We start from the raw sequence: 23,051 nt of genomic DNA on the forward strand, positions 1-23,051 counted from the left end.
GGTTGTTGGTGTTGGTGATTATGCTTCGTTCCCCAGAAGAGTGGAAATATCGAACCAAATGTCAAGCAAGAAAAACCCAAACTGAACCAATGAAATACGAGACTAGGAAATAATGAGAACTAGAAAAGACTCAAGAAAAAAGGGAAGCAGACTCGTCTCTCGATATATGAGATGAACCGTGGAGATGGGGTGGGCTACACAAGTTCCGTAGTGAAAGCGGGCAGCCATTTTTAATATACCACGGCATCCTCAAATCACTTCCACACCCGGCGGCAAAGAACGGCCACCAATGCATCTCGTTAGGGCACTAGGTTCCTTACCTGCCCAGAATGGCATGGTATCAAGGTTACAAAAAAAGATGGCGGGGGGAGAAGGATAGCCGGGGGAGGAGGGGAGGGTCTGCCGCCGTGGTGTGCGAGGCAACGGGCTCGGTATTCGCAGCGGCTCCCATGGCCAAAAGACTGGCAGCCGCCATGCCATGCAACCGTACGACGGGCGGGAGAGGACATGAGGACGAGGATGGAGAGTGAGGGGGGGTCTGGCGAGGACGAATGAGTGGAAGGGCGAGATGCAAGTAATACCAGCGGGTGTGGATGCCCAGGCGATCTTCGCCGGGGTCAGGGGAGATGCAAGCGCCCGGCCCGCTTCGAATGGCCTCGTTGTGTGGTGACAGGTAGCGACGCGCTCCACGTTTTGAGGGTGTTGTGCTTTCTGCCCAGGACTCGAGGACTCGAGGTCATGGCCGTACTTTGTCTTCCAAGGGCTCGAGTCGAGCCTGGGTCACTTAGCTTGGGTAGTTACGTTGGCGGAGTGGTCATTTTGAACACAACAAGGAAGAAGCGAGTGAAGACAATGCAGGTTATCTTCTGTCAACTATACCTTGGCAAACATAACATCAACAGCTGTACCCTATTAGATGGAAATTTCCAGTCCGCCTTTGTCCTTGTTCCACTGTATGTTCACTCGCATCAATATGGTGAGCATCAATGAAAGACGAGGCCTGCCTCATCTGGACTTTGACCGAGTGTGTGTATATGTGTGTATCCCCATGTGTGTGTCCCTTCAAAATGGCGAGCCAGAGCGGCTAGAAACCTGAAATAGCAACAAGACATCGCGTCAACCCTTACACTTGATAGGCCCAACTGCAGATTAACCAGGGACGGTACCACCCTCGTTGCACCCTACAAAAGTTGTACCCGTCTCTAGCCCGGCGACGCGCCCACGTTGCATGTACCCGCTCTTGTACATCCAAGGCTTGCTTTTGCCGCGCTTCCACCAAGGGCCGCGACAGCCTTTCATTGGTTGCAAGGTCATATGCTCCATCCGGGCCGCGCAGACGGGCCAGCGTCAACGAGGCCCCCCCTCGTCGAATGGGAAATGTCTGGCTGTTTCTTTCGTTTTTTTTTTTTAAGAAAAAAAAAAATTAAAAAAAAATTGAATGGCAGCTCGGGAACTGGAGCAAGCTAGCTAGCCTGCCACGCCTGCCCAGGTCGAAGCGGGAAAGAAATAACCTAGAATAGCATCGTGGTGGACTCGGTGGGGGGAGCCACGCTTCCCACGCTGCTTGACGGCATCTAAGGTAAGGGTATGATCTCGCCCAGATGATCTCGGATCATGGGAAGAAGTTCCCGCTCATCCCCGGTAGCTAGGTTTTCAAAGTGATCTGGCATCTGTATTCTGACAAGATCCCCTCCCTCACCAAGCTAAGTTAAAGTAGTGCCACAGTTCATACCACATGCCCCAACGCCAAATCGTACAGTTGTCGGTGAAAAACAAGTTTTATGCATACAGTTTTCGCGCACCTAGCCGTTCGTCGCTGGCTTAATCGACATCCACCTCGCTTCACCCCCCCCCCCCCCCCCCCCCCCCCCCCCCCCTCCTCTCGTCAACTTCCAAGCAGACACCTTACTGACCACCGCCTAGTGCCCGCTGAACCCCTCCTCTTGCCAGTCGCCGTGGCCGTTTCCGGCCCCTCCCTTGAGGCCCCCGGCGCCCGCGGCGGCGGCTCCTACTACCGACCTGCCCAGGTTACTGGCATGCTGCTCCACGTCCACCGTACCGAGCCAGTACAGCGAGCAGAAAACGAGCAAATGCAACGCGACACAGTATGCCGCAAATAGATTTCTGCTAGTCCGAGAAGCCAGCACCATTCGCGTTACTGAGTACACTACCCGTTCGGGGAAGCTCATTCGTTTGTAGGCCCTGGCAGACTCCCGCCCTCGGAAAGCGGCAAATGGCGAAATATTCGATTCGTATGCCTTTTTGTATCTGTCCATTGTAATTCCCGGGCTGCCGCTGCCTCCAATGGAAATCGTTGAAGGGTTCGGGTTAGACGAGAATGCCGCCGAAGACGACGTCGCTGAAGGCCCGGCCCGATTGTATGTCGAGACGTATCTCGTCTTCTCGTAAAGACTGAGATTGTCCTTTTGAAGAGCTGATACTTCCTGTCTCAGCTGCGAGACGGTGCGGTGCGTGTCCGACAGTTCGCTCTCTAGTTCGGCAATTCGCTTTTTGAAACGGTCACGTTGGGCTGTGATCATTGGCAGGATGCCGGAGCCGCCGCCCATGGGCTCCCCGCCACCACTCATACGGGGGTCGATTCCGCTGATGATGGACGATGTTGGCGAAACTCTTCCTCCACCACCTCCTCCCCTCCGTCCCGGTGCAATTGACGGGGCGTAGCGGTTGAATGTCCCTGCCACCGACGCGCCGGAAGGGAAAGCGTTGGACGACTCTGACTGCAGCGTCGCGAGGTCGTTCTCGAGTCGTTCGTTCAGTTTCTGCGACTTTTCGAGGTCCATGTTCGTCCGCGACATATCCTCCTGGAGGTCAGATAGCTTGGTCTGCAAGTCCTGGTGGGAAACACGCAGAATGGTCAGCTCGTCGCCAAGCTTCTTGTTTCGTGCCAAGAGAAGTTTCTCCAAAGTGTCGCTCTGGCCCTTGGACTCTGTGGCACTTTCGACCACATCCTTGACATCATCATCATCGCCCGTGGAGAACTCGATGCTCTTGAGTACCTCAAGCTCCTGCTTCACGTCGTCGTAGTCACTCCACTTCTGCACCTTGGACTTCAGATTGTCCCTTTCCTCCTTGAGCAGGCCAACCTCTCTCTCCAAGCTGCGCAGTCTGGAGTCCAGATCGCGCTTAAGCCCCTCCTTTTCGACCCTGGCAGCATCGAGCTTCCGGATAAGTGATGAGTTTTCCGATCGCATGCGCATGTAAGCTGGGTCGTCCTCCAACGAGGTGGGCGTTTGAGTAGTCGCGGATGACTTTGCCTGTGCCAGTTCCAGTCGCAGCTGCTCGTTCCGGGCCTCGATTTCGGCCAGCCGCTGACTGGTCCGGTCAAGGTCTGAGTGAAGCATCTCGATTTCGGCACTGGTGACGTGGCCTGCCTGGCCCTCCGCATCACCATCATCTGTCTTGCCGAGGCGCTGGTTGACTTCGTAGCTCGCCTTGATCTCGGTGAGCAGGCGCTCCTGGTTTTCAACCTTCTCTTCCAACGTCTTCTCTTTCGCGGCCCAGTTGTCCTTCTTTTCGTCGAGGACTGCCACCCATGACGCCTCCACCTCCTTCACCCTGCTGTCCAGATTGTTTTCGAGCTCCCTCTTCGCGGCAGATTCTGTCTGCAGCTTGCTCTCGGTATCCTCTAGCTGGGTCGTCAGCTTAGCGACAGACTTTTGTAGGTGCTGATTTTCCTCAGTCAGCTTCGGCAGAGTGTCTTCGGATACGAGCATAGAGTCGACCGATGCCTCAAGCAGCGGGTAAGGATCGGGCGCATCGGATAAGGATGTATATGTCTGGAGGAAGGCCGAGTTGATTGACTTTGAATGATTCGTGAGGAGATCGATGAAAGTTTGGTACGCTATCCGTTTAGTGAGAGTAACATTTCGGCCATGAAGATTCCCTACCTTTCAACAGCCCCTTGATTTCGCCCAGCTTTGTTGTATCATCGAGCTTTCTGAAGTCCTTTGTCTTTTGGGCTAGTTCCTTTCTCTGGACAGTTGAGTCTCGCTGGTAGGTGACGATCTCGGAGGCAGTGTTATCGAGGTTCGCGACGAGGTTCGTGTAGTCGATAGCTAGCTTGGTTAGGCTTCATTTCCAAAGCTATATCCAAGGCTCTTGCTCACTTCTCCAGGCCGAGATGGCATGCTGGAACTTGTTGCCGCCCTCGGGCAAGTTGGGAGTGTCTGAAGATGCGACTGGCTGTGGCGCGTTGGCATTGGCCGCCAGGACGGATTCTACGTCTGCCATGTTGAGTCGGGTTTCTTGGTCGCAACTTGGATGATCACTTCATCACCTGAAGCCCATGGAAATCCAAGAAGTCGAGGATGACGGCGGGGTTGGGGAGTTGTTTCAATCCGCCGGTGTCCGATGTAGCTGTTGTCGTTCGGTACAGATCGAAAGTGTTTCGACTGAGCTCGCTGGTTCGGGGAACGTGTTCCCTTTCCGGGCAGCAACTTGATTGGCTGCGCATGGAATGCAGGGGTTCAGAGGCAGCGACAGCTGGTCGTTTCCGTCCCTACGGGGCCGCCCCAGGCACATGCCTGCGCTAGTACCTTTCGTAGCACAGCGCACCCAGGACAGCTGGAGGCCTACGTAATCCGCCTCTGGTTAGCTAGAGGTAAGGTACCTAAAGTGGCTACCGGTACCTAGGCAGCCTGGACTCCATGTCACCAGATTACCAGCCAAGCTTGGGAGCTTCCCAGCTGCATCATATTCCCAGCAGGACGTCCCTTTCGCCGCCTCGAGACAACCGTCGCATGAAATCGACAATGGCATTACGGCACTCATGATAGCACGACTGATTTAACATGGCATCCGAGGATCCAGACGGCCAGACCTCCTCTGCGTCTGGGAGCTCCAATGCGATCGCCCGCAATGACGGGCCCTTTGTCTTGCGTACATTATTGGAGGATGTGCCATTGTCGGCAGATGGCGCTGCCGAAGGGACCAAGATCAATTGTGTTGAATACCTAGGTAGGTAGACGTGCCTCCTTCTCTGGCTCATGGCGGTGTTGACCATTTTGCCACCAGACCACAACTTATACATCGGCACGAGCGCATCCGAATTGCTTCACTTTGTCCAGATCCCAGCCGACCCTGCCGATCCAGCCGGACGACCATCTTTTATACTTGCCTCGCGTCTGCGGCCGGCCTTTGCCGAGACCAGCAACTCCCATCCGGGCATTCAACAGATTCTTCTTCTGCCGAAAGTCGGGAAGGCCTGTGTGCTTTGCAACCAGACCGTTACCTTCTACTCTCTACCCGAGTTTAGCCCTGTATTCGGCACTACGCAGGTCAAGAACTGCAATTGGGTCGGCGGCGTGGACTTGAACGATCCCCAAGATGATGTTGACGAACCCGCTGCAGGGGTATTCATTCTCCTATCGTTACTGCGAAGGATTCAGGTTGTGAGGATCGGGGAGGTCGCAAGAGCAGTTAAGGTACGCAATGCCTCGGCATGTAGGCAATTAATGACTAACCGCTGGTCAGAACATTGACGTGCCCGGAACTACAATATCGATCCGTCGTGATTCGATTGCCTGCGTTGCTGATTCACGGAGTTACTCCTTGCTCGATGTTGGCAGGCAGCTTAGAATCCCGCTTATGACCATATCCTCCTTGGACGACTCACAGCCTGCGGGCGAAATAGGCCAGGCTCAAGACATTGCTGGGAGTGTTGATGGCGGTATCTTGAGAAGTGCCTCAGCCGCTCACAACCGGCCACTTCTGTCCGCTGGTGACCCTCACGGCCATGCTAGAAGCACGAGCCTCGGCGGTCTACTCAGTGGTGGACGTAGAGACCTCAGCCCTCGAGGCGCTGATGACAGCGCTCATCAAGGCTCGTCACCGCCAACTCCATCTATGAGTCCAAGACCTTCGGGTGAAGGTCCCTTGCCGCCGCCACAAACAGACAAGCCCCTTCCAGCAGCGCCTGGTACTGCACGCTCAGAGAACTCACCAACAAAGACGGCTCCCGTCTTCCTCAAACCCCACATTGTTTCGCCAACAGCCGAAGAATTTCTACTTGTCACTGGAACCGGACCGTTGGACCCCGGCATCGGGATGTTTGTGAATCTAGATGGGGACCCAACTAGGCCGACTGTCGAGTTTGACAGATATCCTCGGGAAGTGGTAGTTGACGGCGGTTCATCTAATCAGGCGTCGTCGAGGATGGCACTGGAACAGGACGAGGAGGGATATGTCATTGCATCCATGACAAAGGACTCGGAAGCAGGGCTTCGTCATGGGCTGGAAATCCAGAGATGGGATTCGGACGGGGCGGACCCGGAAACATCCAAATGGTGGTTAGAGACGGAAACGTCAGGAGGAGATGAAACGACACCTTTGGGTATTCGCTCGCTGATGGGCTCCGATGAGACCCATTTTGAAGAGATTGTCGGCAGACTTTGCCAGAGAAAGTTTTCCCCTTTTCCTGGAGGACTTGCCGAAAACCCGATATTTTCACCGAGAAGTGCAGACTCTCGCACCGCATCATCTCTGGAGCAGATGACCAAAGAACGAGAACTCTTTGAGCGTGATGTCGACTCCCAGGAAGAAGACGCATTACCTGAAGGGTGGGAAGAAAACCGAAACGCCGAAGAGAGTGAGTTTGCAAGACGATTGGCAAATGCCAACTCGAGGATAGCAGTATGGGCGGGGGATCATATCTGGTGGGCGATTCGGAATCCCATGTTGCTTCGGCTGGAAGCCCGACTCGAAGCTGCATGCGAGCAAGATGGAACCTCAGACCCCGCCAGGCTCAATCGGCGTGCGATTTTCACAGTACTCAATTCTTTCAGAGGGCAGGATGCCAAGTCGGAGCTAGAGTTTGTGACATTCAGCTACCTGCGCCAGCGTGCTGGTGTCCTTCTCCTCACCAACCTGTTGCATGTAACAGAGGCGGCGCCTTTCACAGATGCAGAGTTGAACGCCTTAGAGGAAGTTTTGGTGGAGAGTAGCCTGGATCCTCGTGTTGTCTTGTCTTTGATACCCGGTCTACGGAACGAGATCGTTGAGAGCCGAAGAGGCATCTGGATCTTTGGCGGCGTCAAGAGAACGACAGGGAACTACTTGGAAAGCGAGCATTTTCACAAAGACAGTCATACAATAGGGGACCTCGACAGTAAAGTCGTACAGTTTCTGCGACGGTTCTTGGCCGCTTGGAGAAAGAAGAAGGGATTCGGCAGTGTTGCAGACGAGAGCGAGGTGTTCCGGACCGTCGATGCCGCATTGTTGTTGGTTCTCCTCGAGCTCGACCAGAATTCACCTATGGGCCTGGCAAGGAAGAGTTCTTCTGTCCGATCAGAGCTGTACGACGTCGTCGACAAGGGCGTAGACTGCTTCGATCGAGCTGCTTCGCTTTTAGAGTCATACCACCGCCTCTTCGTACTCAGTCGACTATATCAAAGTCGCAAGATGGCGGGCGACGTGCTGGCGACCTGGCGGCGCATCGTTGAGGGTGAGGCCGACTCTGGTGGTGAGCTGCAGGATGGAGAACAGCGCGTCCGCGAGTATCTCACAAAGATCAGCAGCCAGGCCCTTGTCAGGGAGTATGGTGTCTGGCTCGCGAGCCGCAACCCGAAGCTGGGCGTGCAAATTTTTGCAGAAGATAAGGGCAAGGCGCCCGGCTTTGAGCCGGCAGAAGTCGTTGCCATCCTTCGTGAAGAAGCTCCCGACGCCGTCAAGTACTACCTCGAGCATCTCGTCTTTGGCAAGGGCCACACTGGTTATGTCAACGACCTGATTGCCTACTACTTGGACATTGTCCTCAGCGATCTAGAGACGTCACAAGAAAGCCGGGACGCATTCGCCGGCACGTACACATCCTATAGAGCACTACAGGCTCCGAAACCGACATATCGACAGTTCCTCACAGACAACGCTCCCGAAGACGACGAGGTCTGGCAGAGCCGGCTGCGGCTCCTACAGTTGTTGGGCGGTGCTCATCAGTACGACGCCGCCGCCATCAGGGAGCGCATATCGGCGCTGCCGGACGAGCTTCTCGTCCCAGAGACCATCATCCTCGACGGACGCGAAAGGCGCCACGAGGACGCCATCCGGCTCCTCGTGCACAAGCTGGGCGACTACGATACGGCCGTCTCGTACTGCCTGCGCGGCGGCTCGAGCATCTACACCCGCCCGGATGGCCGGCGGGAGAGCACGCCGACGCACGACATGCAAGCGCGGCTGTTCCGGGCCGTACTCGGCGAGTTCCTCGCCATACAGGACGTCAGCGACCAGATTGAGCAGACGGGCGCACTGCTCGAGCGTTTCGGGGGCTGGTTCGATGTCGAGGATGTCCTGGCGCTGATTCCCGACCAGTGGTCCGTGGAGGTCGTGGCCGGGTTCTTGATGACGGCTTTGCGGCGTATTACGCAGGAGAGACACGAGACGACGGTCACGAAGGCCCTCAGCTCGGCGGAGAATCTGAGGGTGAACCATGACTTGATTGTCAAGGTGGATGAAAAGGGTCCGTCGATTGAGGCGCCTAATTAGCCGTGGTTGGTGTCCTTGGATTCGAGGAGGGCTCATGTTTGATGTAGAGTAGACTTGGTCCGTAGAGGACAAGCATATCAAAGGCAGGAGAAAGCACGATAATGATGATGCCCTTGTATAACTTTGTTCCTCGTCTTTTCCGGTAACTTGGCAGGTAATACCGGACGAGCTTGTCCTCAACAGCAAAGATGCTGACAGGGGACGAGACGCTCTGATGCCCCAATTAGCCACGATGCTGTTGGAGCGTCGTCTACGAGAGCGTCACTGCCGCCGCCCGACGCAATCAAGAGTCGCAAAGCTCTAACCAATACGGCGACTTAGGGTTAGGGTAAAAGGGACGCTATGTCGCCAGCATGAACGAGGAAGGAAAGCAGCTAGATAAGTATCAGTGGCGATGGGAACCGAAAAGGCCCCTTGGACCTCCGCCAAAGCCGCTGCATCCGGTCACGGGGAGGCAGGTAGGTATACAGGCCATAGTATTCGCGCTTGTTTACCAACCACGGGGAAGTGCCAAGCTTGACGCAAGGAGACGTTGCTCACACCGGGCTGATATCAGCCTACCTACCTCAATCTGCTTTCTCAGCTCCTCGGGTCCTGTTCGTCTCGCGAAAGCGAATCTGAAAGTGTGGGTTGGAGGCATGTAAGAGTGTTGTTTCGTTCCAGCTGCCACGGCTCGAGCTTCCCATTCCTTGCCATGAACAGATCCAATATGACCGGGATATGGGATGGCTATTACCAATGACAATACGGAAGACGAATAAAGGGTTACTGATCAAGTCTTGGATGTCATGTCTCATGTGAGGCTTGGAAATGGGACTGAGGAAGAGATGCGCAGATGGTGGAGCTGATACGAAAATGGGAAGAATGCACGATGGATGTGTGGATGCTTGGATGAGCCACGGGGAACAGAGTGCAATAGAGTTGATTACGATGCTGGAAAGAGGTAGACAATAGAGGCATACAATGGGGAAAAGATCGATGGTGCGGCGTGAATAACTTTGACGGATTCAGTCCTGTTAATCCCTAGGCCAGGCCCCCTTTCGGACCAAACTCCGTCCCCCGAGGGATTCCATCCGAGCATAATGCACTTCACTCTACGATTCTCCCACTCATAGCCCTCGCCCGGCCCATCGGCCATAGACATCTAACTCAAATACTCGTTGCACCTGGGCCCTCCGGGTCCACGCCCAAAAGAGCTTACTCCAGCAAAAGTCGGGTAAGAAAACCTCCAAACCTAGGAGAACAGCAACGACGGATTCGATGATTCCAAAGCGTCAAAAGTCCCCCCCCCCCCAGCAAGATCTTGAGAAAAGGGGGCGGCCTAGGACCAAGCCACAATGTCTAACATTGAGCCAATCAAGAGTCGAAAATCGGGGGCTACGCTCAAGCTGAAAATAGGATAGAACCCCCCCCCCGTTCCCCCCATGGGGATCGTATCCGTAGGGCGCAAACCTCTCTGAGCTTGGCTTTCAGCCGCACCGGGCCTGGTACCCGTACCTCGAGCACAGCAAAGCTGCTTCTTTTGCTTTGCGTTCTCTGCTTGTGTGTGGTTGCTTCCTGCTGCTTTCTACTAGGTATTGCTATGCCGGCGTAAATAAAAAAAAGCCGATTGCGGGCGAAACAAACGCCCCTCCCATCATCGTCGTCCTCGCGGGCGCCCTTCATCCATCTTTCTCCGAGGAGATGAAGAGTGAGTCGAGAAGCCAAGAAAAGGCAAAAGTTCCCACCCGGAGAATGGAGCGGGTACTTCGGATAGGGCCTAGAGCCTAGCAGCCTAGAGCTGAATCAAGAAATGCTGTCGTTGGAATGTCTCAGCACCAGAGAGAGAGATAGAGAGCGGACTTTTCAGGTCCGCACCAAAGGTCCTTATAAGTTGAAAACCAACCCCCCTTCTCCACTGCTGTGACCGGTACTCAGGTAGTTCATCGAGCTGTTTTGGTGGAGTGGTGGCACATTTTTTTGTTATCTCTCCTTTTCCCCTTTTCCCTTTTTGTCTTTTTCTTCTTTTCACGCGGCAGCCTTGCGTTTAAGCACGGCGATCGTCAACCACCTCTTGAGAATCGACTTATCCTCGACGCCCCGGTCCCAAACCCACGCCCGCTCCTCGCCGTCGCAGTCCCGCTCCCACATGGTCTCGACCTCCAGCCCGGCCTCGGCCAGGGCCGCCTCCTCGAAGAAGCCGCGCATCTTGGGCCGCCCCGTGTGGAACCCGGCCACGACCCAGCAACGGGCCTCGGGGCCTTGCCGGAGGAACCAGGCGATGGACTTGTGCAGGTTGGTGTGCTGCCAGGGCATCCAGAGGCAGTCGGCGACGAAGAGGCGGTCGAAGGCGTGCTTGTTGGCGAGGGAGAAGGGGTCGTCGAGCTCGCCCCACGAGTGGCCCTCGACGAGCACCTCGTGGGCCGTGAGGGCGCCCGTCGGGGAGACGGCGGGGTCGATGTTACGCGTGGCGTTGAGGCGGAGGGACTTCATGACGGCCGGGGCGGGATAGTCGGTCAGGACTGTGCGTTCTGCGCCGAGGAGGGCGGACATGATGCTCGGCAGGGCGGTGCCGGCTCCCAGCTCGAGGGTGGTCTTGCCGCGGACGTCAAAGTGCGACAGGGGCGGGCCCAGGCGGACGGGGACGGGCGTATCTATGCCCAGCGTGCCGGCCTCGACGAGCTCGCCCAGCTGGAGACTCGAGTTCCAGAGGTAGTGGCTGAAGAGCCTGCGGTCGTCGGCGGCGTCGGGCTCGGCGAGCTCAAAGATGAGGGGCCGGCGGAGGTGGGGCGAGGTGTACTCGATGCCGTTGGTGGCGTCGCCGTGCTGGTTCGTGACGTCGTCGGTGAAGATGACGCCGAGGGAGGACATGAGGTAGTCTTCGGGGGACTCGGCCGGCGGGCCGGTAAGGGAGATGCGGGATGTGAGCGCCATTGTGTGACGGGAGGGACGAGGAAGAGCGCTGGGGTTACGGGGTGGCGAGGGCGCCGTGGTCGAGAACGAAGGAAGAAGGACCGAACCGAACGAATCCGAGTACGACGACGAGGACGAAGCCGACAGCGATATGCCGCGAGTAGAGTGTCGTCGAAGTGCAGTGGCGTTGAGGGTATGCGTAGTGCGGAACAAAAGTTTGGCAAATTGCCGTCTTTTTTTTCGGCTTTGCGATACCCGCGTGCGTTTGGTGTGGGCGCGCGTCTGCAAGGACAGGAGGATAAACGCCCATGGCGGGGTAGTCGAATTGCCCCGCCATCCACCGTCGAACTCACAAAATACTTGTCTCAATTATCTGTCAACAGTGACATGCATCATGGGGCACCGCAACTTCAACAGCAAAAAAAAAAAAAAAAAAAGGCAAAAAAGAAAAAACAACAACCACGGAGACCGCAGCGCTACGAACAGGGAACACGTCAATTCAAAAACAAGACGGGACGAAGGAAATGTGGCGTCTGTCAATGCCGAAAGAAACTCGCGGTGGCACCGACGGGAGGAAGAAGGGGGGAGGGGACGTCCGCACAGCCGCCATGGCCCATCAGAGCAGAGCAGAGCCTCAAGGAACCGCGTCCGCGTCTGATGTCAATGATTATGGGATGAAAAGTCATTGAGCCTCACGACGGCATGAAAGGACGCAAAAGATGGGACGGGAGGCGTAGGGGATGCAGACGCGCAATTGCGGCACAGGGGCACTGCTCTGCCTCTTGGGGAGTTTACATAAGTTTGCCCGGTCCTTAGGTAAGTGAGTATTCCGTAAGTATAGGGTAAAATGTTTGTTATTACCGGGAGTAGGATGGGCAGGGTTGACCGCGAGGTGGGAGCTTCCCTGAAAGGAGACCGTCAGGATAATCCAGGTTGGTGATGATAGTGTATCTATTAAGGGTACTCTATCTCTTACTTCATACCCTCTGGGATGCTCTGCAGGGTATGAACCTGGAGCAAACATCACGGCGCGCGGATGCTGCCGCGACACAGCCACACTGGCCACGATGTTTTTCCTCCTTCCCTTCCTTCTATTCCCTCCAGGTTCTCCCGCCTGGGCTGTCCCTCGGTCGGTGCGTTGGGGGCCTCTTTCAGGGACCACACCGCCGGAGAAAATCGTCGTCAGCGGGTCCTGCCCAGTGCCCAGTGCCCAGTGGAAGGGAAAAGCGCGGGTGGCTGTGCAAACACATCGCTGTACTGCTGCAGAGTGGCCCCCCCGTAGCCGAAGCTTAGCACTCGAGGTGGGGACTCGCAGGAAACCCGCGTCCCGACGACAGCGGTGTCCCTCCGCTCCACTCCTCTCTGGGCTCCCTCTCCGTCATCAGCACCACCACCACCGCCGCCGCCGGGCCTCACTGAAGAAAAAAAAAAAAAAAAAGAAACCCTCCCCCCCCGGAGGCAATCGGGTGGCTGTGCTGCCTCTGTGCCGTCCCCTCGCACCCGCATCCGCAAACCAGATCGTGGCCCTGCCCCAGATCCAACCATCCACACACTCTCTCCAAAAGTTACTCTCCAGTGTCTCTCCCCAATGTGCAAAATGCTTGTAATTAGCACACACACACACCGTCAATAGACTGCGGTCACGACATGTGCATGCCACTTATGCATGGCTATTTTCATCCCCCTCGGGTCATCTTTCATCATTCGCATCAACCACAGCATGACGATGCTTACCGTACCTTACATTTTTCATCCCATCATCGTCATCCACATCCACCCACCCACCCCCCTTGACCACAGACCTAGGTAGAGAGCCACAGGTACGGGATACGGTTTACCCAGACAGGCCGCTGGTCACCAATGTGTGTGTCCTCGCGGCAGAGCGGAAACCTCGGGAGGAGAACCAGTCGCATCGTCGTTTATTCTCGCTGCCTAGCAAGACGGGACCTGGGCAACGGAAGGGAAAAAAAGGCGGCTAGGCTAGCTGAGGTCGCACAAAACAAGGACCCCAACGGTGCAATCGTGATGCTCCGAGAGCCTGATAGGGATCCCATAGGGCCAAGAAGGCCATCCCATCCCCGATCCGGCAATACCGCTGCTCACCCTTCGGCACGGCTATCCTATTCTCTCTCCAATGCTCCATCCTGATCCCCCCCTCCTTGCTTGACACTATTGCTGCCGATCTTCGCTGCCAAAATCACTGACCCTGTCGCGCTGTCGCGCTGTCACATCTGTCAGCCTGTTCCTGTTCCGTCATCCCTTGTTTCCGACAGCAATCGGATCGGGTTTCGTTATCCATATCCACATTATACCCGAGGTACGATATCACGACAGCAGACAGAATGATCACGAGCGAGAAGATGAGGAGTGATAGTGACAAGTGTCTCATTGTTTTATACCATCAAGCCTTGGGCCGTAATATAGTATAGGGTATCAATCAAAATGCTCGTGCAAAAAAACAACATGGAACGTATCCGTCCAATCATGAACCTCATGTCCCTACCGTCCTCGTACCTAAAGCCAGTCGTTGTAGTCCCGTACACGTCTGCGCCAAACCATGCAACACCAAATGTAGTGTAGAGATTTCTTTTTTGAGCCGCTCTTCAAGTCGCTTCCCGCACCGCAGAAAAACACAAAAACCAAAAATGTAGCATCCCAATGTGCCTGTCCTCCGCCGCCTTCCATTACTGAGCCGTCTGGCAGCTCTCAAGCATCGCCTGCATCTCCCGCAGTTGCTCCTCTGTCGGATCGTCAGAGATCCAGGGTCCCTTCTCCTCATCCGTAGCACCAAGGAAGCCCTCGGCACGCTTGAGTGTCTGCACGTCCAAGTCCGTCACGTAGTTGTTGCCGTCCGTGAGCTTGATGCGCACCTCGTGGTCCGTCGACAGCATCATGTCGTCCTTGGCCAACCGCCGGGGTCCATCAAACACTGCCATCACCCGCTTCTTCATCGTCATCTGGCCCTTATCGAAGCCCCAGGATGACGGGTAGTCGCGTCGGTTCTTGCGGCCCTTGGCCTTGACAGGCATCGGACCGCCTCCCCGGGAGTGGGTGAGGCCGCGCGACTTTTGAACACCGTTGATCGGGTTGCCCTTCCTCTTGGGCGACGCGCTGACGCGCTGCTTGCTATCTTCCTCGTCATCGTCCTCCATCATGTCCTCGTCGTCCTCCTCCTCGTTCAAGGGCATCTGCGTCTGCGTCGGAAGGTGATTCTTCTCCAACGTCTGGTGCACCTCCTTGTCGTTCTCAACCTCGGCCAGGCGCTGTGCGTTGATGGCCTCAGAAGGGTCCTCCTGTTGCACAATGCGCAGCACACAGTCGTCCAAGTGCTCGTAAAAGTCCTGAGCGTTGGAGAAGGTCTGCGAGCAAGTGGAACACTTGCCAGTGGCATCGGGAGGGTATCCCGCGAGCTTCTTGCCGCTGTTGGCGCTGCTGCTCTTCTTGCGACTGTTGGGCGGTGTCTGTTCGACGCCGTGGACGGCTGTCAAGTGGCGCTTGAAGACGTCGGCGCGGTTGAACGACTTCTCAGCCGCTGAACCGGAGCCGGGGCAGAAACCGCACACCATGGTTCCCTTGTAGTGAGTCAGGGTGTGGCGGTTCTTGTCGTACTTGCGAGCGAAACCCTTGACATGGTAATCGCAAGTCACAATGGGGCACTTTTCGGGCCTCTCAGTCTGGTGAGTGAGCATGTGCGCCTTGAGGTCCTTGAAGACCTTGCCGCACTCGGGATGGGGGCACCTCTGCTTCTCCTTGCCCTCATCGCCGCTGTAGTTGTTGCCATCAGAGTAGGTTGAGGGAAATGAGTGAAGGCTGGGGCGGCGGGCGTCTGCGGGAGTGGCGTAAGGGCTGAATTGCTGCTGCTGTTGGAAGCCGCTGTGGAGGAACGGTGATTGACTGCCGTTGCGAACCATTGACATTGACTGTGATGAGGGCGAGAGGGCGGGAGAGGTAGGATACTGATTGGGGTTCTGGAAGTTGCTCATCATGGGGCGGCTGATGTCGGGGTGGATCAGGGAAGGGTCTGGAGCGGAGAGGTGGTCAGCGGGCGTTCCGCGATAAGGATGATGCTGCTTGACAGAGGAAAACCAACAAGAAGAACCAAGAGGAGCGATGAAATGGCCGCTGCTCTGAGAAAAGAAAGTAGAGACTCGAGGAGCCTTTGGCGAATGGCCCCAGACGGGAGCCGGAGGAGAAGAGAAGGAAGTAGAGCTAGGAGAGACAAAGGACAAGCTTGACTTGCGCGATGCGGGCGTGACGGGGGATGAGGAGGACGAGTGAGTGTCCAGCGCCGAGCCCGAGTCGCGCACACGCACAGCTGAAGCTATAGCTGTATTTGTACAATGAGAGGAGCCAATTGACTCGTGTGAAGCAGAAGGAAAAGAAGAAAGCGCGCGAGATGAGGGCGCAAGAGTGGTTCTAGAAGCGTTTGGCAACTCACCCACGAAACCCGGGGGCTTGGTGTTTGCAAATTCAAAAGTTGCAAAGTCTTCCATACTTGGGCCGGCGTAGGTCGAGTACTCTGTACCGGCGGTGTTGTAGTAGTCGTGGGGCACGATGCCCGGGGTCACAGCGATGCCGGGGTGCGCCCAGTCGAGGATTGGCGCCGGCTGGTCGTTGTGGGATTGGGGCGAGCCTACGTTAGAAGAGGCCGCCGATGGTGCTGATGCGGTGGAAAGGTTGGAAGAAGGCAACTGGAACTCGGCGTCTTCGTACAGGCCAGGTGATGTGCGTCCTTGATACATAAAGTTGTTGTCGTAGAGGGCGGGCTGGTGATCCATTGCCATGGAGGTTGGGAACATGTAAGAGGCGTCGGCAGGGATGCTCATCTCCATGGGTGCTGTGCTGAAGACTCCCTGTGGTGGCTCGGGATAAAGGATGTAGTCGTCGCGGTGCTGGGGGCTCAAGTGCCTGGGGAGCATGGTATATGACTGGTCTATCGAAGCCATTTTGTAGGTAGAGATAGACGTGTGTGCGTGTGTGTGTATATGATGATGTGGTGAAGAGAAGGGAAAAGGGTGATGATCTGTGGAAGGCCTCTCGGTCAAGTCCGAATTGCGAAGTCTTCGAGTTGATGTTATATGGTTGGTTGGTTGGGTTCGCTCAAGCCGAAGCAAAGCCACACTCTTCTCTCTGTTGCTTTTATGCCGTCACTGCTAAGATACCCGCTGCTGTCAGTCGTCTGTACTATTTGACCTGCTAACAACTGCTGCGCTGTGCTGCGCCTGCTTGGATGTGGGGCTGATGAGCGCACCTGCAGCGATGTTCATGCCCGCGGCGTTTCCGCGTTGTGAGGTACCGGGCCGTTAGATGATTGGCGAATGCGTTTCTCTCTTTCTCCGAGCTTTGCTTTGCTGGCGGTAGTATGCCTCCGAGGATATGGTTTGTTCCTGACTGACTACGAAAGGACGTATTGCCGCGCAAGGTAGTCAAAGTGTAGTAACAAGTGAGTGAGTTGTTGTGCTTGCTGGTGAGAGTGAAGCAAGTGACGGTTTGGGTGCAGGATGTCTTTCTCGAAAACGTGAGACAGACTACTCTGCTAAGTGATGGACTGTGTCGTCTTGGTGTCGTGGGAACCCAGAGATCTGGGTCTGATAGATAGGTGTAGTAGAGACTGATGGGGGCGAGAAACAAATCACCAAGAGCCTTGGGGGCTTCACGACTGATATAGACCGGCTGCGAGCTACGCTCTTGTCAAGAGAGAGAGAGAGAGAGAGACAGACGCAGAGACAAGAGACCACCACATCTTGCAGACCGGGGGCACATGGGTTCGACGGCCGTGGCTTGCTTGCTGTTGGCACTTGGGACCCGGTGGACGACGCGGATCAGTCTCCTCCAGATGGTGAACCCCCAAAAAGGACAGGGGACCAACACCCAGGGGGCGGAGGGGTGCTTTTCCTGTAATGTCGACACTCGTAGGGCAGAGCAACAAGTACAAAACCGACGAGAGCGAGCAAGCGGCAGCGGCAGCAGCAACGCCAGAGCGAGAGGCGGTACCGTACCGTACGCCGAGCTTGCGGCAGGGGTCAGGGGGTGGACGAGCGGAAAGGGGGCGTGGTGGGGAGGAGGGTGTGGGCGTGAGCCATGTCCATGAGGCGTGTGGGTGTGTGTGGATGGTCCAGAGGCGGCTTCTTCGTCCCTCGCCTGTCTGCGCCATCTCCTCTTGTCCCCTCTGCTTCCGTGGATACCTCATTTAGCGCAAGATACGCACCAAAACGAACTAGCCTTGCTTGACTTGGCTGGGGGCTCGGCCTGAGGACACCAGGAGGTAGAGCCACGAAACAGCGTCCATTCCAGACTCGGGTTTTCGACACTTTCAAGAGACTGGGAGAGAGAGAGAGAGGGGGGGGGGGGGGGGGGGGGCGTGTCCTCTATTGTTGTCTCTGCCCACCGATGCGGGATGCCAAGATCTGTCTCTGAACTGGTCTCTCATTTCTATCCGTTGTGCTCTCTGAGCCGTCTGCCGCGGTGGTGTACCACAGAGACAGACATCCATTAGCTTTGGAGGGAAAAGGAACCATCTGTCGTCGACAACTTCTGTACGCCGTGTGCGTGGATGGAGACCGGTATCTGGGAATAAGATGGTGACGGTCAGCCAGCCATCCATAGAGATGGGCACCCAACTGACCCGGTACTCAGTACTTCGCCGGTCGAGCTGGTGGCCTCCCACAACCAGGCTTCACACCCACTGCCACGCTACAGAATGGCAGCCAACACCCCCTGGGCCAATGCTGACCAGGGCCGCCAAACCCCCCAGCAGCTCGGGCCTTGGGATACCCTAGCACAAAGAAGCACGGTAGAAGATACTTCTCGCATGTACAGTCGGCTTGCGGAGCAGCATCAAGTTGTGTGGTGACCCTGGTATATGGCAAAACTCCCCTTGGGCGGTCCAGCACTCTCGGGTCCTGTCCCAGTAAACGCGAGGGGCCTGACAGGGGCCCCAAATGAGACAGGCAGCGAAGGTGCAGATGCTGTGCGAAGCATTCCCAGGCAGTGACTTGTCAGGCCTGGTGCCAAGTTGGTAGTTCCCGTCCTGCAACTGTATCTATCTTATTTCGTAGCCTGTTGCCAGCGTACGAAGAAGCAGCCGTTCCCCCGCCAGTCAGGTGTGGTGCTGGGGGCGTCGCTCTCCGCCGCCGCGGGATGCCGTCGGTATGATTTGGATCTATTGAGCCGTCTACCGTGGTAGGTGTTGACGTCGCCGCAACCGGGTCGCAACGCACCACACCAACTTCCTAAGCACCCCGTAGGGCTCAACCATCCGTTTCCGCTCTGCTGCCGGCCATGCGTCCAGCGTCCCTTGGTTCGTCCTCCATGAACAAGGACATATGTTGGATCGCCGGTGTATGTGCAGGTCATGTTGCGAGGCCGGTCTGCACAATGACAGAAGTATCCGTACAGATACGTCTCTCGGTCTATGCAGCGCTTTCTTCTTTGTATCCCACTCTCCCATCAACTCGTACATCAAAAAAGGCGTCGCAACTTTGGTCCGTTCCGTAAAATTCAAGGACCTGTAAACAACGAGCGGTATATGCAAGGTCCTGCATATGCTGACGGACGTAAAGCAACGTGAGGGTTCGAAAAAGAAAAAAGAAAGTTGACTTGGAAATAGTGTGCATGAAGCACGTCCAACAGCCACAGCCCCCTTTCGCCAACCTCAGAGCCAAATGTGGATAGCAAGAACCAAAGTTGTATCTTGGAGCGACAAGAACTCGCCAGTGTGCGTCAGATGCGTCAGTGACAGCTAATGCGCTCCGCATGTTGGCCTCGAAATGGCATAATCTCACTCCCAAATGGGGTTCATCGTGAGCAAGGGGGGAGCGGGTTATTGTGGAGGCACTGGCGGGAGGTGCTGCTGCGGTGTACTTTCTCCCACACTCTGCGAGTCTGTCTGTACCTATTCGCACTCTGTATCTGTAGTGTACGTTGCGCCAGTACGCATTTGGTGTTGCGTTGCTTACTCTAGGTCAGGTGTTGAGGTGGTTGAGGGGCGGGATATTTTTACTCACTGCACACTGCGGGTGCTCGTGCTGTGCTGAACAAGCCTCCTTCATCCCAGTCCCAGGGATCAATCTCAGTGCGATTTTGGACATGAGTGTGGGAGTTGGTCCAATGAATGGCGTCGCGCCTCTCTCCACGCTTGCAGCCCGTGGCAGCACTTTGGTGTGCAAGCCGGGCCCGCCTCCGACTTGTTGGTGTGCACAGCCCGGCCTTATCCGTCCCTCTGAGTTGTTAGTCGGAGCCTTTAGAGGTTGGACATGACATTAGATGTACTGCAGTCACCCCATATCGTGCTGTTCCAGGCGGTGCCTGGAGTGTGGGTAGCACTGTCGACTGGATATAGCGACCTCGAACCATTCGACGGCGCCTGTGCCTCCTCAAAAATAATGGGATCATGTACGGGCCGGAGAGAATCTGTACCGATCCAGCGCTTTGTGACGGCCACTAACGTTGCTGTTCCTCCCGCTCTGCCTTGAGATGACAATGCGTGTCAGCATCTTGTTCGTGATATCGTGTCCCAAAACGGTATCTGGGGAGCTCAATCTTGTCAAGCCTCCAAGTTCCAGTGTGCGGGAAAGCTTGCATCGTACATGTTCTACTAGCAGAGACAATAAGGTGGGCTGGTGGTTCAAAGTCTTCGTTGAGAACAGCCGTCCGGGCCCCCGGCCACGACACGCGGCAAAACATCGACTTTCGAATAATCACGACGGCCCAAATAGAGTTCCACGACCGAAGCGGCGTGACTGAGTCTCTTGTCTGTGATGCCATGCCAATCCGGGCTGGCGGGTTTGTTGGCTGGTCCAAGGGTTCAGACGTTGGAAGGGTTCCAGAGCCGTTCGGTCATAGTCATTGCACGCTAGACAAACCACGTCGCGGCAGCGTTCTCTAGAGGCGTATTCCATCCAGTCGATGGCCAGAGTTCGAAATGGCCCAGTCCGAGACTTGATCTTTGGTGCAACCGGCCCCTTGGGAAATGTTTGTGCGGCAGGTGGAGACCATACTTCTGGTGGTTAGATGCTTCTTTTCGTCCTCAGTCCTCATGCCACCAAGCACCGGCCACGATGAGACAAAAGGCTAGTGCCGACCTCTGGAAGATTCACGTTGTTGCCATTCAACGCCTCGTCCCCATTGTGGCAGGCAAACCAGGGCTTCCAGATAGCCTTTCTCGGTTTGTTGCTTTGGCGTTGCCTCGCGACTACTTGCCCTGGCGGTCTCAAGTCTCTGCAGAGTATGACACGTCGAACTCCTGGATAAGTATGTGCGTCGCATCGGGTTGGTGAACTCGAGACGTGAAGCCGGACCATTGGAACATCATCATCCGCCGGCGTACCAAACAATGCTTTCTTGCTAGCGCGCAGGACTGTGATGGAAATTGAAGTATTTCACTAGTCTGCGTGGGATTACGGCCGTTGCCGCACGGGCTGAACAAGGGCAATCTCTCTTTCTTTCTCACTCTCTGATGTCGTTAAGTCACGACGATGTTGCTTCTCGAGTTATCGCTAATGCTCTGGAGAGTAACATTGTCCAAAGCCTAGTTCGCAATATCAGTCGCATTCAGACGTACACGCATAGGGTGGTTTCGCTTGGCGAGATTCGATGCACTATTGACCAAAGCATTCCGCATCATGGGTCGCCAACCGGGGCAGCTCACACGAGGCACCCATGGAGGCCATGGGGAACTCGAGTCGTCTCCGCACTGCAAAAAAAACTGTAGAGAGCCGACGTGGTATAGCATCGTCCATCGAGACATGTCGCCCGATCAGGAATAGCGGTGGCTCATCTGCCCGAGACCATCATTGGAAGCCTCTGATTGGTGTCTATACGGCTCCCACTATCCTTGCCGTGGAGATAGTCAAAATCTTTAAAAAGATATCCAGGAGGCGGTGCAACCTTGCCGGCGCTCACCAGCCCCGATGAACCCCAACCTTGCCAAGGGCAGCCACTCAGATGCCACGACGGGTGAGGGCAGTGTTCAATGACTTGCGCATCCACCAATGTTTCATGCTCGTGGCACGTAGTGGTACCTCACACTCGCGGGCTTGACTCCATCCCGTTTTCCTGGGAACATGGACGCGCCTTACCGACCCGGGTTTCTGAGAGACAAGAAACCCTGCAGTCATCAAACGTGGAAGCATGTCGATAATTGGCAATTAACATTGCCTGGTCCACGGGACAGAGGATGATGCATGTACGAATATCTGGAGGTAGCATTCTTTGCACGGCGTACTCCTTCCGTCATCTCGTGTTTATAGCAACGTCATGTGTACTCCTTGCGACCCATACAACGCTATCCATTGATCGCTGTGCTCGCAGGATGCTGACTTCGGCAGTCGGCTCTTGTGGTCACCGAGGATGAGTAGGCTCGTTCCGAGCAACGCAGGTAGGGATGTCGTGTCGACTTGGAGGTGGTGGTCGCCGAGACTCAAAGATTCTCGCCGGAGCTTGTGGTATTAGTTTGTGTCTCCGATTCCGAAAGACGTTTGGTCAGAAAAGTTGTATGCCGGCCGGGAGTTGCAATGCTCTAGAAACCAGTCAACCGGAATTTCCCATGCTCTTCTTCCTCCTCCTTTCCTTGGCGCACCTGTGCGGGTTGCAAGCGTCATCTCATCTTTGGACCCGCGCGCCATTGCTTCGAATGAAGCAGTCCGTAAGTGAGACTCGACCAATATGGTCAATAGCACGGGGCAGCGAGGCCCCCAAGCCCCTTGTTCTAAGAGCACACATTGCATGTTTTCGTTTGGTGGCTTGCTGAACCTCAAGGGTCTTCGTGTGGAGCCAGGGGACGGGAGCGATCCCGCCATTTCGAGGTATAACCAGCCAGCCGGCGTTGAATGAAGAGACATGCAGCACGCAAGCCGCTCCTGTGCCGCCCAGTCTTTTCCCATAACCCGCGCGTCGGGATCTTTCGACGCCGCCGTGCGTCCTGTCAAGTAAAGCGAGTCTGCGCCCAGAGAAGTCGTCGACCCTCAGCCTTATCGAATCAACGGCACGCCCTAAAGACATTGACTGGAGAGGCTTCGTCGGGTACCCTGATGATATCCAAGACTCACAAAGACTTCTTTTCCGCTCCTCCTGCCCGTACTCAGGGGGTTATCATGCATGTCAGAGCATCGTGAAAAGATTGTCGCAAAATCTTTCGGCAGACGCTTAAATTTGCAGTCGGACGCAGGGAGGATGGCACGTTAGAGGGTGACGGCGCCGAGCACCAATCTGAATCTTTCATTGGCTCAACCGACTTGACGTATCGCCTCGCCGGACATTCTAGCGTCCGTTGCACTGGCTCAATTTTGGACGATTGCGGCCTCCTATGCCGCCGCGGCCCGGCCACATCATTGGTCGCGTTTGAGGTATTAGAACCCGACTCTATAGTGAATTAGGGGTCGCTTGCTTCACTGATCATTGATGATGTGGGGGACGTGCGAAGACAGCGAGGACCGTCACTTGGGCAGTGCTGACCGGGTAAGCCAGGACCAAGGGGCGAGAGAAGAGCGAATGGGAGGCGTGGGCGTGGGCTCCCGGGGGGTGGGCAGCAGCGAAGCATTGGTCGGGATAGTTGAACGATTGCGCCAACCAGAGAGAGGGAGATGTCGAAATCAGTGGGTGAGATTTGCGCATGTTTGTGTGCGGGATCGTGTTCTCGTCTGCAATTGTATTGGCCACAT

The 23,051-nt window shown here is 55.8% G+C and overlaps 6 protein-coding genes across 6 annotated transcripts; 2 read left to right on the forward strand and 4 right to left on the reverse strand.

Annotated features, from left to right (window-relative positions):
* Positions 1-1,871: 1,871 nt before the first annotated feature.
* BDP55DRAFT_680257 (CASP C terminal-domain-containing protein) lies at positions 1,872-4,386 on the reverse strand. Its single transcript, XM_060576100.1, has 3 exons — positions 4,128-4,386; positions 3,909-4,076; positions 1,872-3,862 (listed from the first exon to the last, which is right to left on the reverse strand). Exons 1-3 carry the CDS (start codon positions 4,249-4,251, stop codon positions 1,920-1,922), a joined length of 2,235 nt encoding a protein of 744 aa, XP_060423987.1. The 5' UTR covers positions 4,252-4,386; the 3' UTR covers positions 1,872-1,919.
* A 425-nt stretch (positions 4,387-4,811) lies between these two features.
* On the forward strand, positions 4,812-8,499 carry BDP55DRAFT_563423 (uncharacterized protein; the record flags this gene model as incomplete). The annotated part of the gene is made up of 3 exons (XM_060570240.1): positions 4,812-4,977; positions 5,035-5,444; positions 5,494-8,499. The coding sequence occupies 3 exons, from the start codon at positions 4,812-4,814 to the stop codon at positions 8,497-8,499; spliced, it is 3,582 nt and encodes a 1,193-aa protein (XP_060423988.1).
* A 2,007-nt stretch (positions 8,500-10,506) lies between these two features.
* BDP55DRAFT_697801 (nicotinamide N-methyltransferase) lies at positions 10,507-11,412 on the reverse strand (the record flags this gene model as incomplete). Its single annotated transcript, XM_060577720.1, has 1 exon — positions 10,507-11,412. One exon carries the CDS (start codon positions 11,410-11,412, stop codon positions 10,507-10,509), a length of 906 nt encoding a protein of 301 aa, XP_060423989.1.
* Positions 11,413-14,075: 2,663 nt separating this feature from the next.
* On the reverse strand, positions 14,076-16,310 carry BDP55DRAFT_563474 (uncharacterized protein; the record flags this gene model as incomplete). Its single annotated transcript, XM_060570246.1, has 2 exons — positions 14,076-15,412; positions 15,830-16,310. 2 exons carry the CDS (start codon positions 16,308-16,310, stop codon positions 14,076-14,078), a joined length of 1,818 nt encoding a protein of 605 aa, XP_060423990.1.
* Positions 16,311-17,071: 761 nt separating this feature from the next.
* Positions 17,072-17,545, reverse strand: BDP55DRAFT_637111 (uncharacterized protein; the record flags this gene model as incomplete). The annotated part of the gene is made up of 1 exon (XM_060572963.1): positions 17,072-17,545. One exon carries the CDS (start codon positions 17,543-17,545, stop codon positions 17,072-17,074), a length of 474 nt encoding a protein of 157 aa, XP_060423991.1.
* Positions 17,546-17,754: 209 nt separating this feature from the next.
* On the forward strand, positions 17,755-18,257 carry BDP55DRAFT_680269 (uncharacterized protein). The gene has a single exon (XM_060576101.1). The coding sequence runs from the start codon at positions 17,970-17,972 to the stop codon at positions 18,168-18,170; it is 201 nt and encodes a 66-aa protein (XP_060423992.1). The 5' UTR covers positions 17,755-17,969; the 3' UTR covers positions 18,171-18,257.
* Positions 18,258-23,051: the final 4,794 nt, after the last annotated feature.

Source organism: Colletotrichum godetiae, assembly GCF_030913485.1.
Source record: "Colletotrichum godetiae strain CBS 193.32 chromosome Unknown BDP55scaffold_63, whole genome shotgun sequence".
Taxonomy (NCBI): Eukaryota; Fungi; Ascomycota; class Sordariomycetes; order Glomerellales; family Glomerellaceae; genus Colletotrichum; species Colletotrichum godetiae.

Coding starts and splice junctions, on each gene's coding strand:
- BDP55DRAFT_680257 (XM_060576100.1), bottom strand. CDS start 4,251: ATGGCAGACGTAGAATCCGTCCTGGCGGCCAATGCCAACGCGCCACAG. Junction 4,077..4,127: donor TGCCATCTCGGCCTGGAGAA/GTGAGCAAGAGC, acceptor TAACCAAGCTAG/CTATCGACTACACGAACCTC. Junction 3,863..3,908: donor AATCAAGGGGCTGTTGAAAG/GTAGGGAATCTT, acceptor CTAAACGGATAG/CGTACCAAACTTTCATCGAT.
- BDP55DRAFT_680269 (XM_060576101.1), top strand. CDS start 17,970: ATGGTGACGGTCAGCCAGCCATCCATAGAGATGGGCACCCAACTGACC.